This window comes from Culex pipiens, chromosome 2, assembly GCF_016801865.2.
Source record: "Culex pipiens pallens isolate TS chromosome 2, TS_CPP_V2, whole genome shotgun sequence".
NCBI classification, from domain to species: domain Eukaryota; kingdom Metazoa; phylum Arthropoda; class Insecta; order Diptera; family Culicidae; genus Culex; species Culex pipiens.
Genome location: NC_068938.1, coordinates 48,574,844 through 48,592,028, shown reverse-complemented (window position 1 = coordinate 48,592,028; position 17,185 = coordinate 48,574,844). Strand labels below are relative to the sequence as shown.

Below are 17,185 nucleotides of genomic sequence, written 5' to 3'. Positions count from 1 at the left end.
ACTTTTGTTTTTTTCCATGCTGTTTTCGTGGGGAATTGCTGATATATTTAGTAAAATATTTGAATAAAGGTAAAAATAAATATTTGAGTAAAAATGAAAATAAATATGGCTCACAGGGCCAAAAGGTTGGGTTGCTAAGGACTACTTATAAAAAGATGGTTACACTCTAAAAATATTATAGGGGACACATACATTTTCTATGAAATTGTGAACCTAAATATCTATCGTCACTTTCTCTGGATCAACCCCAGCTTCTATATCATCACAATATGGCCATTGCCTGAACAAATAACTCTCGATTGGAAAATTGAGAACCATACGGTAAGGGGTTCCTCTGCTCTCTTTCCCCCTTTGGGGAAATGTTACGGCAGGGATGGCAGCCGGAAAAGCATTTGATTTATTTTTTGCCACCCCTCATCCTCCACGTTTCCCATCTTTTTTTCTTTCGTCATCCTCCCAGTCGGCCCGACATTGTCCCGGAAGCATGTGGTGTTTCCGCCAAGGCAGATGGTTCTGGTGCCGCCAATGATGACGACGACGACGACGAGGACGACTGGCCAACCGGAACCGGTGTCGCAATGCGAAATTTTCACGATGTTTATTTTTAGGACAGAGATAGCCGGCAACAGCAGAACCTCACACGGATTTCCTTCCCGGATAAAGTTTGACAAAGGGTGGTGGCAGCGGAATGGGAACGGGGAAAACACGTTTGATAGAGTTAGCAAACTATGGAACAGAGACAATCACCCCGAGGGAAAACTGGCAAAATCAAGGGATGGAATGTGGGTCGTGGGAAAAAGTTTGGAGCGAAATGTTCAACGATGGGGAACATTGTTTCACCGGAACATTCATGAGGTTGACATCTGTGGGATTACATTTTTAGCCAATTATTCTTTGGGCAAATGGTTCTGGGGACAACACATGTGTGAACACAACATTACAAGGGGAAAACAAATATTCAGTTCTAATGTCTCGAGTTGTTTGTTTTTTTTTTAAGTTGTACTGGACTGCATATCCGTTAGCTCCTAATATATCTAATTAAACTATTTAGTGTCTCTAACAAAGTTTTATATGCTGATCAGGTCTGTTAGCTGGATTGCCCCAGCAAAAGCTTTTCGGTCTAAATCCGCTGGTATGACATGACAAAATCTACACCCTGAAGCGCCGGCATTCGCTCCCGGAAGCATTCTTCATTATCAAACAGTCCACTTTCGGCAGCGCTAAACTGTCGTGCCTGAAGCGAAACGGAAGCTAAAACCAGTAGACTGACAATTTAGTTAATTGATGCCACCTTCCCCCGTTTCAGTAAAACCAGTCTCGGTGAAAATCCTCAACTCGACGCAGTCGCTGGCCACCAACCGGGAGTACAAGATCGTGTGCCAAAGCAGCGGGTCCCGGCCGGACGCGAACATCACCTGGTACAAGGGCAAAAAGGCGCTCAAGCGGTCCAAGGAGCTCGTCGTGCGGAACGTCACCGTGTCGGTGCTGACGTTCGTGCCGACCGTCGAGGACGACGGCCGGTTGCTGGGCTGCCGCGCGGAAAATCCCAAAGTCTCGAGCCTCTACCTGGAGCAGTTCCAGAACATTAGCGTGCACTGTGAGTACATTGATTGGAAGATTGTATTTTTACCATGCGTCTCTATCTTTTTCTTGCGTAAATTAACATTTTCAGCATGTTTGTGCTACACCCAAAGGAAAAATATATCTGGGTAATTCTCTACCAACTCACACAAAATCGGGTGAGAGGTGTTTTTTTTTTAAATAATTTGCAGCCTGAAACGGTGATGAGATAGAAATTTGGTGTCAAAGGGACTTTTCTGTAAAATTAGACGCCCGATTTGATGGCGTACTCAGAATTCCGAAAAAAACGTATTTTTCATCGAAAAAACACTAAAAAAGTTTTAAAAATTCTCCCATTTTCCGTTACTCGACTGTAAAAATGTTTGGAACATGTCATTTTGTGGGAAATTTAATGTACTTTTCGAATCTACATTGACTCAGAAAGGTCATTTTTTCATTTAGAACAAAATTTTTCATTTTCAAATTTCGTGTTTTTTCTAACTTTGCAGGGTTATTTTTTAGAGTGTAACAATGTTCTACAAAGTTGTAGAACAGACAATTACAAAAATTTTGATATATAGACATAATGACATAGACATAACATCCTTATAAACATCACGAGTTATCGCGATTTTACGAAAAAAAAGTTTTGAAAAAGTTACTTTTTGCGTTTCTCTTTGTTTCGTCGTCCGTGTCTGTCGCGGGTGACCATGAATGGCCATGATCGATGACGACCAACTTTTTCAAAACTTTTTTCCGTAAAATCGCGATAACTCATGATGTTTATAAGCAAACCCCTTATGTCTACATATCAAAATTTTTGTAATTGTCTGCTCTACAACTTTGTAGAACATTGTTACACTCTAAAAAATAACCCTGCAAAGTTAGAAAAAACACGAAATCTTATAATGAAAAATTTTGTTCTAAATGAAAAAATGACCATTCTGGGTCAATGTAGATTCGAAAAGAACATTAAATTTTCCATAAAATGACATGTTTAAAAAAAATTTACAGTCGAGTAACGGAAAATGGGAGAATTTTTAAAACTTTTTTAGTGTTTTTTTTCGATGAAAAATACGTTTTTTCGGAATTCTGAGTATGCCATCAAATCGGGCGTCTTATTTTACATAAAAGTCCCTTTGACACCAAATTTCTATCTCATCACCGTTTCAGGCTGCAAATTATTGAAAAACACCTCTTTTTTCGCATGTTCAAAAATGGAAGGGGTCGTACCGCCCCTCCGTCACGAGATATCAAAAAACGGACCTCGGATTCGTGATCAGGGACAAAAGTTACCCCTTAGGACAAAGTTTCACGCAAATCGAAGAGGGGTCGGGGCAACTGCTGTGTGAGTTGGCGGAGAATTACCCATATCTAAAATGTGATCAAAAAACTTTAAAAAATTTAAAAGCTAATCTAAAAATTTGGAAAATCGTATAATAAGTTACTGAGATACAGCAGTTTCACAAATAATTCGAATCGATGAAAATTAGTTTTTCTAAAGGTCACCAAATTAGCCTCAATTTTGCCTTCCTCACTGAGGTAAGGCTATAATCCTGCTCTAAAAATGAACTTCGTATAAAAACGTCGTAGACCCACTTTCATGTATACATATCGACTCAGAATCGAAAACTGAACAAATATCTGTGTGTATGTGTGTGTGTATGTGTGTGTGTATGTGTGTGTGTATGTATGTATGTGACCAACAAACTAGCTCATGTTTCTCGGCACTGGCTGAACCGATTTGACCCGAACTTGTTGCATTCGACTTGGTTTAGGGTCCCATAGATCGAGTTTTATACAGATTGAAGTTTCGATAAGTAGTTCAAAAGTTATGTATAAAAATGTGTTTTCACATATATTTGGATCTCACTTAAATGTATGTAAACTATGTCCGGGTCCATTATCCGACCCATCGTTGGTTAGGTTATCAAAAGACCTTTCCAACGAGTCTAAAACATTGAAGATCTGGCAACCCTGTCTCGAGATATGGCCCCTTAAGTGATATTGATGTACTTTTTTGAAGCCGGATCTCACTTAAATGTATGTAAACTATGTCCGGATCCACCATCCGACCCATTGTTGGTTAGGTTATCAAAATACCTTTCCAACGAGTCTAAAACATTGAAGATTTGGCAACCCTGTATCAAGATATGGCCACTTAAGTGATATTGATGTACTTTTTTGAAGCCGGATCTCACTTAAATGTATGTAAACTATGTCCGGATCCACCATCCGACCCATTGTTGGTTAGGTTATCAAAATACCTTTCCAACGAGTCTAAAACATTGAAGATCTGGCAACCCTGTCTCGAGATATGGCCACTTAAGTGATATTGATGTACTTTTTTGTAGCCGGATCTCACTTAAATGTATGTAAACTATGTCCGGCTCCACTATCCGACCCGACGTTGGTTAGGTTATCAAAAGACCTTTCCAACGAGTCTAAAACATTGAAGATCTGGCAACCCTGTCTCGAGATATGGCCACTTAAGTGATATTGATGTACTTTTTTGAAGCCGGATCTCACTTAAATGTATGTAAACTATGTCCGGGTCCATCATCCGACCTATTGTTGGTTAGGTTATCAAAATATCTTTCCAATGACTCCAAAACATTGAAGATCTGGCAACCTTGTCTCGAGATATGGCCTCTTAAGTGATATTGATGTACTTTTTTGAAGCCGGATCTCACTTAAATGTATGTAAACTATGTCCGGATCCATCATCCGACCCATCGTTGGTTAGGTTATCAAAAAACCTTTCCAACGAGCCCAAAACATTGAAGATCTGACAACCCTGTCTCGAGATATGGCCACTTAAGTGATATCGATGTACTTTTTGGAAGCCGGATCTAAAAAATAGATGAAACTTGTGTACAGCCATTGTTGTGAGGAAGGCTCCAACCACATAGGTGGATTAAGTTAGTTTTTTAATTTCTTATTGAAGTTGAAATGAAGAATTGATCAAATCAAGTCCAAACAAATTCTAGCTAGACTTATCTAGACCTCCGTACAAATTACCGAAAACATGAATCGTACCGATTGATTGAGATATGGTATGGCAAAGAACCAGCGAGTTAAAGCTTCTGTTCCAAGAAACTAATTTGGAGGCTTGAGCATTCGTGTAAATAAAACATGAGATCGATTTTCCAGCAATAAGGAAATGGAGGCGCATGGTGGTTCAGCAAAACTATTTGTTTATTTACCTAATCCTAATTGCTTATCAAAACCGATGACATTCCAAATCTCTTCCCACGCTTTAGATCCCCCCGTGGTGACCCTCCAGCTCGGCTCAACCCTGTCCATCGACGACATCAAGGAGGGTGACGACATCTACTTCGAATGCAAGATACAATCAAATCCGGCGTGGCGGCGGCTCTCCTGGCTGCATAATGTAAGTGTATAAGCTGTGGTTGTCATTATCTATAGAGGTGACAGTATTAAGTGGTTTGACAGCTCGGGTTGATGTGGTTGTGTGATAATGACGGATGATCATTAGCAGATAGTGGGGGTGTTGGTAATTGCCATTTTCCATGGGCGTTACTCATTTTATCGTAATTTTCATTGGAGAAAAATCACCAGTTATTAATTTTGACTCAATTATAAATAACTCAGTAGGTACGTGATTAATTTTCTAACCAAAGCTCACCTAATTAATTTTTCAGCTTCGATGCCCTCCCCCAACGTACAGGCCCGTCCCTGCGGTCTCAAATCACGTCCGTGCCTAGAAACCATTAAAAATTAGCTCTCCGCATAGTGGTTGTAACCTTAATTTAATTATCCTAACATTAACCGCGAACAGCATATTCACTGACTGTGTGGCGACTGACTGGCGGTGGAATGACACAATGTCTCTGTTTCCAACCCCTTTTTTGGTTGCTTTCGTGGTAATGCGACAACATCATCTCACTAAACATTATAAAAGCAAATAATTGAAATTTCCCTCCCCCAAACTCCCAAAACACCCACATTTGACTCTGCCCCCGGAAAAGCCTTATCAAAAGTTACAAAACCATCGAACAGCGCCATCTAGGCTGTGATGTTCGTAATTATCGTCGTTTTGTCACGTAAAGCACATAATTTTCCCATCAAATTCTATGAACTGAAAACTTTACCGAGCTCCCGCACTCGGGGTTTCCGCGCTCCCCTCGAACCAGCACAACCCAGATCAGACCAGCAAACATGCACACAAACCGAAAACATGCCAATTAAAATAAATTATCATAACTTGCGGTGACACTCTGTTGCGTTTTGTTGTTTTGGATGCTGCTGCTTGGCTCGGGCTGAGAACGGTAGGAAAACGTTGGAATTTCCAAGTAGAGTGATTCCAGTATCGATTATTTTGAAATTCAAGAGAATAATGTAATATTTTTATTTAAATTAAAAATAAATCAACTATTACTTATTAGTAGAAAATATTGGCCTAATCATTCTTCTTAGCCTTAAGAAAATTACACAAAAAAAAACTTTGTTTGAAGGATCAAAACTTGTTTGAATTTATTCTTTATTTAGAAGACTTTCAATTGAAAATTTCTTTAAACAAATCTCGACGTTGCAAAGTTTCAAATTGTATCAACATTTCTTGAAAAATATCTTTTTTGCTTTCAAAACTATATCAAATCTTGAATCAAATAAAAAAAATCAAATTATTCGCTCTACAGCATTGCCTTGGCGTTCTCGATTGCGAGATTCCTAGTCGAAACTAGGTATCCAAAGGCTTGATTGTTGAGGCAATTGCAAACCTCTTTTTACACCTAAGCTTCCATCCACTCCGGGATTCGAACTGACGACCTTTGGATTGTTAGTCCAACTGCCTACCAGCGACTCCTCCGAGACAGGACCCAGGGAGACGACACCTGGACTGAGCTAACGACCTAACCTTTTTAGGTTAGTCCGGGGCCAACAATTACTTCCCGTCCAACGGAAGGCGTGATCAGACAAATCTCGTCTCGAAAAATGCCACCGGGACCTTCTGGGATCAAATCCAGGCCTACAGGGTGAGAGGCAACCACGCTTACCTCTACACCATGGTTCCGGTTGGAATCTTGAATATTATGGCTAATTAAGAGTTGCGTTTTATACATGGACTGATCCTGGATAACTAATTTTAATTCGATATATTTAGGCGTCATCCATAAAATATGTCACGTTCTAGGGAGGAAAGGGGGGTCTGAGCAAGTGTGATATTGCATGTTATAAGTATGGGAAAAGCGTGACAAATGGGGAGGGAGGGGATAAATTTTTGCTGATTTTAGCGTGACGTACTTTATGGATGATTCCTTATCTGTGATATCAATCTTTTCGTTACATTATAAGGAAGTAAGAGTTTGTGAAGTTTCCACAGTTTTCGGGTTTCGTCTCATCTACAAGTTTATTCATAATCTGAAAAAAACTTTTCTTTGTTGTAAAGTAACAAAAAAAAACCTTTTCACAATTTTTTTTTTTTTTTTGACTATTTGAAACATTAATTTTTTGACCCTTGTAGAAAAGAAAAAAAAATCAATCAGCCAAAATGTGTGGTTTTAAATAAAATTTAACGCACGATTTGATCGAGCGCTCAAAATTATCGAAAAAAGGACCAAAAGTCAATGTACAATTTTAGATCAGTTTTAAATTTGATGTTTTAAATAAAACATACAAATTATTAATAATAATTATTATTCACAAATCATCTTGAAATTACAACCGCCAACTGGGAAAAATCGAGACTACAGCCTGAATAGGTACATGAGATTTAAGCGCAATAAATTTGGAAATCGGTGTACTTATTATTTTGTTCTGTCCTGTTTTAACCGAAGTCATTCAAAATATGGTTTTCAAAATATAAGAAATTTAACAGAAAATAATTAAAGCACTAGGTATTCTGCGGTTTTGTAAACTATTTTTTTAACAATGTCTCCTGATATTCCAAATTAATGCTAATATATGCCGAATACAAAATTTTAATGCTTTGAAATTCTTATTGAATACTATGTATTCAACTGATTATTAATTTTTACAACCAAATCTGAATTAACAGACCAACATTTGTTTATTTTTTTTTTATTTTGGATATTCCCGGAAAAAATATAAAAAAATCCCGAGATTGGGAAAATCCCGAGATTGGGAAAATCCCGGGATTTTTTCCCGGGAATTTCCGAGTTGGACGTATTAAGTCTGATTCTCGACGTTTTGTTCTATCATTCCGGTTTTTTCTTTTTTTTTTTTTAAACAAAAATGGATTTTACTAATGTGTAATTCTCTACCAACTCACACAGCAGTTGCCCCGACCCCTCTTCTATTTGCGTGAAACTTTGTCCTAAGGGGTAACTTTTGTCCCTGATCACGATTCCGAGGTCCGTTTTTTGATATCTTGTGACGGAGGGGCGGTACGACCCCTTCCATTTTTGAACATGCGAAAAAAGAGGTGTTTTTGAATAATTTGCAGCCTGAAACAGTGATGAGATAGAAATTTGGCGACAAAGGGGCTTTTATGTAAAATTAGACGCCCGATTTTATGGCGTACTCAAAATTCCGAAAAAAACGTATTTTTCATCGAAAAAAACATTTAAAAAGTTTTAAAAATTCTCCCATTTTCTGTTACTCGACTGTAAAAAATGTTGGAACATGTCATTTAATAGGAAATTTAATGAATTTTCGAATCTACATTGACCCAGAGGGGTCATTTTTTCATTTAGAACAAAATTTTTCATTTTAAATTTCGTGTTTTTTCTAACTTTGCAGGGTTATTTTTTAGAGTGTAACAATGTTCTACAAAGTTGTAGAGAAGACAACTACAAAAAATTTAATATATAGACATAAGGGGTTTGTTTATAAACATCACGAGTTATTGCGATTTTACGAAAAAAAAAGTTTTGAGGGGGCAACTTTTCCCGATTTCGTGTGAGCTGGTAGAGAATTACCCTTATATTTTTTGATTTGGTTCAAACTTTGTGGTGTCCTTCTCTATGACCAAAGAAGCCATTTTTTCATTTTTTGTCATTGGTTAACCCATACAAGGATCCATACAATTTGGCAGCTGTCCGTACAAAAATGGTATTCAAAAATCTGTTTCTTTTGAAGGAATTTTCTTATCAATTTGGTTTCTTCGTCAAAGTTGTAGGAGCAACCAGAGGTCCAATCTTGAATGTCTTTTAGGCAATATTATTGAAAATTTTCTGAAATTTTCGGGAAAAAAATCTGGAATAGACAGTCAAAGGACATTATTTAAAAAAAGGAAAAAAAGGAAATGGACGTTATGGTTTTTTGTGCCACCCACATATAAATAAGCTTATAATCTAAAACATACAAATTTTGAGATTATCAATGTAATTATTTTTTTCTGAATAGTACTCATCATACACTTTGCTGAATGCACCAAATCGACCAGAAAATTCCTTCAAAAGTTACAGATTTTTGAACTTTCATGTACCATTTTTCATGATCAGCTGCCAAAATTGTGTGGAGATTGTTATGGGTGAACTAATGACACTAAATGGTTTCTTTAGTCATAGGAAAGGCCACCTCAAAGTTGAGGTTAAACAAAAAAAAATTGGCCGATTTCGTAAAGAATTTCTAAGAAGAAGTTTTTCGCGAACCTGTAACTCATAATAAATAAGTCTGGTATTGAGTGCATAATTGGCAAAGGGAGCGCGTGGTTGTAAAAAATGTTCGGAGTGAAAAGTGATTTTTTTGTGTGTGTGCCTTTTGTTTCGCATTTTTGTCGTGAATTGTGTGCTGCGAGGAGAAAATTACCCTCTGAAAATGCAGCGTCATCAGTGCATAATTGGCAAAGGGAGCGCGTGGTCGTAAAAAATGTTCAGAGTGAAAAGTGATCTCTTTTGTGATTTTCAAAGCCCTTCCTATATCATCGTTGATCGGAAGGCACGGCGTCGGGTGAATTGTGTTTAAATGTGTTTTCGAATAATGTTTTATTTTTTTGCGGTGAAAAAGCCATTTCTATATAATGATCGCGCATTGACAATTTGGATCGTTGAGTGAATAGTGGAGCAAAATAACTGTGTATGAGTGATTTTGTGTGTTAACCAGAAAGACCTTCCCATAGCATCGTTGCTCGGAAGGCTCGCCGACGGGTCTGTTATGAAAGTCCTCCCCATAGCGTCGTAGCTCGGGAGGCATCGAAAAGCCAATACATTATCCTACTAACCCAAAAAAATTAATCACGTGATGCTTGAAGGAGATGCTGTGGATTCAACGGTCTCATGCGGTATCAACAAGTATATAGCGAAAAACTATGTGCTTGATGAGTCTGCAACTTTAACTATCGGACTAACATTCCTCCTATTCGTTGAACTGCAGGCTTCTTGGGAGGGCGCCGGTATTGACTAATAAAGTAGAGATCTTCAGAGGTTAAACAGTGAACGGATGGTTGGCTCCCACTGATCATTTTTGATTCATTGTTTAACTTCAGCTGATCTGTCAATAACGGAGTAGCAGCTCATTGGCAGTCAACCATGCTCATGCTCATGCTCATGCTCAACCTGTAACTCATAATAAATAAGGCTGGTATAACTTTGTAGAATATTTGAAATAAACTTACAGATAATGTTGCATTAAAAATGACTGTCAATCATTAAATAATGTAATCAATGCTTTTCGTAGCATGTTTCGTTTATTTGATCAAAACTATAACATAAAATTCTATTAAAAAAGTAACATCCAAATAATTCCAAACAACAACATTATTCACGTTCACGCTTTTTTCGCCAGGAAAAAGCACTACCTCAGAACTCGTCGTCAACGAAAATTGTCCGCACGAGCCAGAGTCTGATCATCCAGCGGGTGACGCGCAGCTCGAGCGGGTCGTACCAGTGCGGGGCGCTCAACACCGAGGGCGAAACCGTGAGCGACCGGATCGTGCTGAACATCAAATGTAAGTATTGCACCCATATCGAAGAATTGGCATTTGCCAGTAAATAATTGGATGGGGTTTTCCCCTTTGAAAATGTTACACCAGCGAGGAATATACATTTCGTAGATAGCATCTTTATTTTCCCGCTCAATTAGGATGGGAACAAACTGGGTTACTAACATAACGAACGTGCTAACGGTTGGAGATGTTTGTAATGGCAGAATTCAACAATAATCGAAGTGACGTGCTTGAATTTTGTCATCTATGACACTGATAGATTCTTAGTATTGATAACCAATTAGTTATGGTCGCTCAGATCGAACTTAGCTTTGTTTTCGACTGGTTCTTCTTAAATTATTGCATTTCCGACTCTTACCATGAAAAATATCTAATTGAAATACAATGTTAATTATTTTTCTTGTGAAAAAAGGGAAATCTCTCAGAAAATAATAGATTACACGGCTCGAAAACCAAATTTTATATTTTTGAAACAAACATTTTATTTTATTTTTATTCAGACATTCCCATCTGCGCGACGGACAAGATCGTCAGCCTGGGTGTGTCGATCGACGAGACGGTAGCGATTAGTTGCAACATCATAGCGCACCCGAACGCCAAACGGTTCTACTGGCGCTTCGAAAACTCCGAGGAGGTCATCGAAATTGACCCGTCCCGATACAGCAACGACGGCAATGCCAGCCTGCTCGAGTACACGCCCAGCTCGGACCGGGACTACGGAACGCTGTCCTGCTGGGGTACCAACGAGATTGGCACGATGGCCGAACCGTGCATCTTCCAGCTGATAACCGCCGGCCTACCCGCTCCCGTCATCAACTGTGGCTGGCGAAACACCTCGGAAGCCCTGGAGGTCACCTGCCACTCCGGTTACGACGGAGGCCTGCGTCAGAAGTTTGTCCTCGAGATGCTGTCCCAGCAGAATTCGGGAGTTGGGTAAGATCGCGTTAATCACGACCCTCCTTCCAAACTAACCACCTTCCCGTAACTATTCCAGGATCAACCTAACCAACCCGGAGGAGCCGACGTTCGTGGCGACGTTCGCCGCCCTTCGGGAGCAACTGCCAAACATCCACCAGCCGGACCAGCTCAAGCTGTACGCGTACGCCGTCAACCAGAAGGGCGCCAGCGCGCGCGTCTTCATCACCGACGTGGCCGTGGCCGCCGTCGAGATGCCGGAACCGGCGGCCGGCCAAAAGTCACCCCTGCTAACGCCCATCCTGATCGGGCTGCTCGTTACGATCGTGCTCATCATCATCGTTATAGTTGTTAGAATTTATCTGAAATCGAAAAGACTTAAGCAAACTATTAGTAAGGACAAACGGTACACGGAAGAGTCCAAAAACACGCTGCTTCTGATGGATCAGTCCAAGGTGGGTTTAAGCTCTTCAACATTCTGGAGAAATTCTTCAACATTAATTCGATTGTTTCTTCTTAATCTACAGAAAGAAAAATCGCAAAAGGCTTCCAAGTGGAAAAGTAGCATGGGTAGTAGCATAAAAACTAGGAATAAGATCGAAACCATTGACGACGAACAGGACCCCGACCTCATACCGGTAAGTTACACTTGAATTTTAAGTTAGTGCTACAGTAGTTGTTCTTAAAAAGACAGACCGTAAAAAGACATTGAAATTGGTTTTTAAAGAAAACAATTGTCCACAATTTAAAATTTTCCAAAATTAATAACGCCGCGGACAAAAAATAACTCTCTCCTGGCAGCACTTGCTGCTCCTGCAAAAAAGATTGGTGTTATAAATTCTGTAACATTTTTAATAGTGGACGAATCTTTTCGTACTCTTCGGCAAAGTTGTTCCCTGAAACACGGACTATTAGCTCATGAGATTTTTGAAAAATGCAAAAATCGTTAAGGGACTCAAAACTGGAAAACGTACCGATTTTACGGGTTAAATCCCTTTTAAAATTCAAAGTCAAAGCGCCAGATCCTCTCGCACCTGGGGGGATCATGCCCTGAAATGCCTGCAAAATTGACCCGTTTTGTTACATCCTAATACATACATCGACTTCTGACCACTCCTCGGTCACCAAACTGTGGTGGCCGAGGCAATTAAGTCATTGGGTTAGTCTGTCAAAGATTTTTGGTTCGATTCCTACAGTTGACAATTTTAGATTTGGGTAATTCTCTACCAACTCACACGAAATCGGGAAAAGTTGCCCCGACCCCTTTTCGGTTTTCGTGAAACTTTGTTCTAAGGGGTAACTTTTGTCCCTGATCACGAATCCGAGGTCCGATTTTTCATATCTTGTGACGGAGGGGCGGTACGACCCCTTCCATTTTTGAACATGCGAAAAAAGAGGTGTTTTTCAATAATTTGCAGCCTGAAACGGTGATGAGATAGAAATTTGGTGTTACAGGAACTTTTTTGTGTAAAATTAGACGCCCGATTTGATGACGTACTCAGAATTCCGAAAAAAAACGTATTTTCATCGAGAAAAACACTAAAAAAAGTTTAAAAAACTGTGCCATTTTTCGTTTCTTGACTGTATTTTTTTGGAAAATGTCATTTTAAGGGAAATTTAATGCACTTTTTGAATCTACATTGACCCGGAAAGGTCATTTTTTCATTTATAACAAAAAAAAATATTTTAAAATTTCGTGTTCTATCTAACTTTGCAGGGTTATTTTTTAAGAGTGTAATAATGTTCTACAAAGTTGTAGAGCAGGCAATTATAAAAATTTTGATTTATATAAACATAATGGATTTAATTGTAAACATCACGAGTTATCGCGATTTTACAAAAAACTTTTGAAAAAGTAAGTCGTCGTCGATCATGGCCGTTCATCCTCACCCGCGACAGACACAAACGACGAAACAAAATGAAACGGAAAAAGTAACTTTTTTAAAACATTTTTTCATAAAATCGCGATAACTCGTGATGTTTACAATTAAATCCATTATGTTTATAGATCAACATTTTTGTAATTGTCTACTCTACAACTTTGTAGAACATTGTTACATTCTAAAAAATAACCCTGCAAAGTTAGAAAAAAACATGAAATTTTTAAATGAAAAATTTAGTTCTAAATGAAATGGTTCTAAATGGTTTATTAAACCTTTTCAAAGAAAACTCCAGAAATGACCCTTCTGGGTCAACTTAGATTCGAAAAGTACATTAAATTTCCCTTAAAATGACATGTTCCAAAATTTATTACAGTCAAGTAACGGAAAATGGCAGAGTTTTTAATAGTAGTTTATGCAACAAGTTGCAAAAAGAGGATTTTTTCAGCACGAGTCGTACATTTATCCAACGAGGTTCACCGAGTTGGATAAATACGATGAGTGCTGAAAAAATCAAGTTTTGCAACGAGTTCCATACAACATTTTTTGCAATTCCAAAAAAACACACACTGAGTTAAAATTTTATGTCAAATTTTCACGCATTTTGTCAATAATTCGTTGAAATCAAAAAAATGTTACTTTTCGAAACAAGTGCTGAAAAGTTCAACTTTTCAGCACCCATTTGAGTGCTGAAAAGAAGAACTTTTCAGCATTTATTTTGAAAAGTGTTGCTATTCGATTCTGTTATTTTTGGTACAGAAAAGTAGGCTATTTCGTCGTTCAAGAATGACAGGAAAAGTAAGTAGTTTCACGACGGAATTGCAAAAAACTTTTTTAGTGTTTTTTTTATGAAAAACACGTTTTTTTCGAAATTCTGAGAACGCCATCAAATCGGGCGTCTAATTTTACATAAAAGTCCCTTTGACTCCAAATTTCGTTTCAGGCTGCAAATTATTGAAAAATACCTCTTTTTCGCATGTTCAAAAATGGAAGGGGTCGTACCACCCCTCCGTCACGAGATATCAAAAAACGGACCTCAGAATCGTGATCAGGGAAGGGGGGTCGGGGCAACTTCTGTGTGAGTTGGCGGAGAATTACCCATTTCTGTTTTGACGGATGAACTGAAATAGTCGTGAGTTAAAACATTTTAAGAGGTAAAATAACAAATTTTATTTAAAATTTTTATCTCTGCCACCAAGAGGAGACTTTCCCAAAAATCAGATGGCAGAAAAATAATAATTGCTGAAAATCTAAATTTTTATTGAAAAAAATACTGATGCAATCGTTTGTTTGTTATTGATTGTATAACGATGCTTTGTGCCTTTGCTTTTTTAAAAGTATAAAGCCGCCGCATTTTTTTTTGTCATAGGGAAGTCCCCGACAAAGTTTAAGGCAAAAAGAAGCACGGATTTTTTTTCCAAATTTTCTTAGTTCAATTTCCAAAGTGTTTTTTTACATTTATTGTATTGATTTTTTATGGCTTTTAAAATTGTGCAAAATTTAGAACCGAAGGTACGATTTATGTTTTTAAACGACTTTTTGGTAAACGAAAAAAAAATTAAATATTGTGAAACTAAATTTTAAAAATCCTTTTCAGGTGCAAATCCAAACTTGTAATAGTAAATTACAACAATATTCTATTAGGTGTTCTCGAAAAAAAAAATTTTGTTGCTATTTATTTATTAATATTAATATAAAACTTGGTTTTAGGTCATCAATATATACATTTTCATCCATTAACGAATCAAACTTGAAGATATCGAAACCATTTGCAAATTTTACTAATTTTTACACTAAGCAACACTCCTGAGCATTTGGGATCTTAGCATGTAGTGATACCCTTTGCTAGACCTTTATTTAATTTAAGCTTGACATTTAAAATTTAATGTATTCTGTTCCAACATGCCTCAAATATGAATAAAATTGATGATGATCTAAAAAGCTTCCAAAGTAGACAATTTTCCGAATAGAATACATCAGCAATTCCATTTCAAAAGAGCCTAAACCGAAAAAAAAGTTCTCCAATCGGGCTCAAATTTTAGACCCGTATATTTTTGTTTGGCCATTAGGGTGACCTACATCGTGCTAGGGTGGTTCAAAAATGGCAATTTTCGTAATTTTTCGCAAAAACCTCTTTTTTCAAAAAAATCATATCTCCGCGCCATTTCATCCGATTTTTGCTGTCTTAGACGCAAAAGAAAGATGATGAGTTTTTCTATTTGGGAAAAATAGTCAAAAGTTTCAAAAATCTAGCTTAACATTTGAAAAAGTCGCATTAAAAAACTTAAAATGGCGTTTTGACCGTGTCTGGACCAATGAGCCTTTGTCTGAAAATATTTTTATCATATTCCTCGGAAAATTTCACACACTTTAGCAAAAAATTGGCGATGTCGAACCGTACGTTTCGGAGATATGATTTTTAAAAAATAAAAACAGAGTTTTTCGACGCACCACGCGCAAAAACGGAAAAATTACGAAATCAGCAAAAAATCAACTTTTTACACTAAAACTTCGATAACTTTGAAATTTCAGCGGTGACCTATAGATGTTTGGGTATCAAAAACGCACGCAACATTTGGTACTATAACATCTATAGGTCATCGCTAAAATTTTAAAGTTATCGCAGTTTTAGTGAAAAAGTTGATTTTTTGCCGATTTCGTCATTTTTCCGTTTTGCGCGTGGCGCGTCGAAAAACTCAGTTTTTATTTTCAAAAAATCATATCTCCGAAACGTACGGTTCGACATCGCCAATTTTTTGATATGTTATGTGAAATTTTCCGAGGAATTCGAAAAAAAATAATTTTCAGGCATAGGCTTTTTGGTCCAGACACGGTCAAAACGCCATTTTAAGTTTTCATGCAACTTTTTCAAATGTTAAGCTAGATTTTTGAAACTTTTTACTATTTTTCCCAAATAGCAAAACTCATCACCTTCTTTTGCGTCTAAGACAGCAAAAATCGGATGAAATGGTGCGGAGATATTTGCGAAAAATGACGAAAATTGTCATTTTTCGAACCACCCTAGCACGATGTAGGTCACCCTAATGGCCAAACAAAAAAAATATGGGTCTAATTTGGCCAAGGAACCCCCAAAAAAAATTGATCCCGATCGGAAAACTGTTTTTTTCGGCTTAGGCTCTTTTGAAATGGAATTGTTGACATAATCAATCTTAAATATTAAATTATTGGTCAATAAGCATTTTTGTGCTGTTTCAATAACTCTTCTTGATAATTGAAGTCATCGAAACATTTCAAAATGTTACATCGTATAGCATGCTCAATGTAAGGTCTTCAATTTACCTCACAAAGATTATGATATACAAGAGCACAATTCCTTACTTAATGAAGCATAATTTAACATACACCCACTTCCCTCTTTCCTCTTTCAGTACCCCCGTCTCACCGACATCCAGCAGGAGGAGCTCATCCCGATGAACTCGGACGTGTCGTTCAAGTTCAAGGCCTCGACAACGACGACGGCAACGATGGTCCGGTTGCCACCGGCGGCCATCACAGCGTCCACCTCCTCGATGGCCACTGCCGCCGGCTGTGCGACGGCCCTCAGCGGCACCATGACCACCACCACCACGAGCAGTGCGGTCAGCTTCAAGGACGACGACATTTCCGAGGCGGAAATCAACCTGAAAGGAATTGAGGACTTTCTCATGACGAATCACGTGCCGGAGAGCTGTGTGTGATATCGAAAAGCGGTCACACACATACACACCATCAGCACAACAGCACACACCAAGAAGCAATCCTTTCCCAATTTCCCCGTTCGGTCGGGCACTCGTGGTCACTTTTTTGGTGCCGGAAGTGGAACCCATTTCCGACTTCTTGGATCGGCGAAGCATCTTTTTCTACACACACACAGTCACAGAATCAACTCCCCAATTCATGGCCCGTCGTATTTTTATGTGTCTAGCGAGTAAGATTTGAATGTGCTTGTTGCGAAAGCTGT

The 17,185-nt window shown here is 38.2% G+C and overlaps 1 protein-coding gene across 1 annotated transcript in view; it reads left to right on the top strand.

The window, feature by feature from the left end:
• LOC120421949 (uncharacterized) overlaps nt 1–16,971 on the top strand; it is a 194,241-nt gene extending 177,270 nt beyond the window's left edge. Inside the window, exons 8-14 of the mRNA XM_039585259.2 lie at nt 1,307–1,597; nt 4,824–4,954; nt 10,270–10,432; nt 10,930–11,362; nt 11,424–11,799; nt 11,872–11,982; nt 16,614–16,971. Coding sequence (XP_039441193.1) covers nt 1,307–1,597; nt 4,824–4,954; nt 10,270–10,432; nt 10,930–11,362; nt 11,424–11,799; nt 11,872–11,982; nt 16,614–16,922 — 1,814 coding nt within the window. The 3' untranslated portion in view covers nt 16,923–16,971. The remainder of the gene's footprint in view (nt 1–1,306; nt 1,598–4,823; nt 4,955–10,269; nt 10,433–10,929; nt 11,363–11,423; nt 11,800–11,871; nt 11,983–16,613) is intronic.
• The last annotated feature ends 214 nt before the right edge of the window (nt 16,972–17,185 follow it).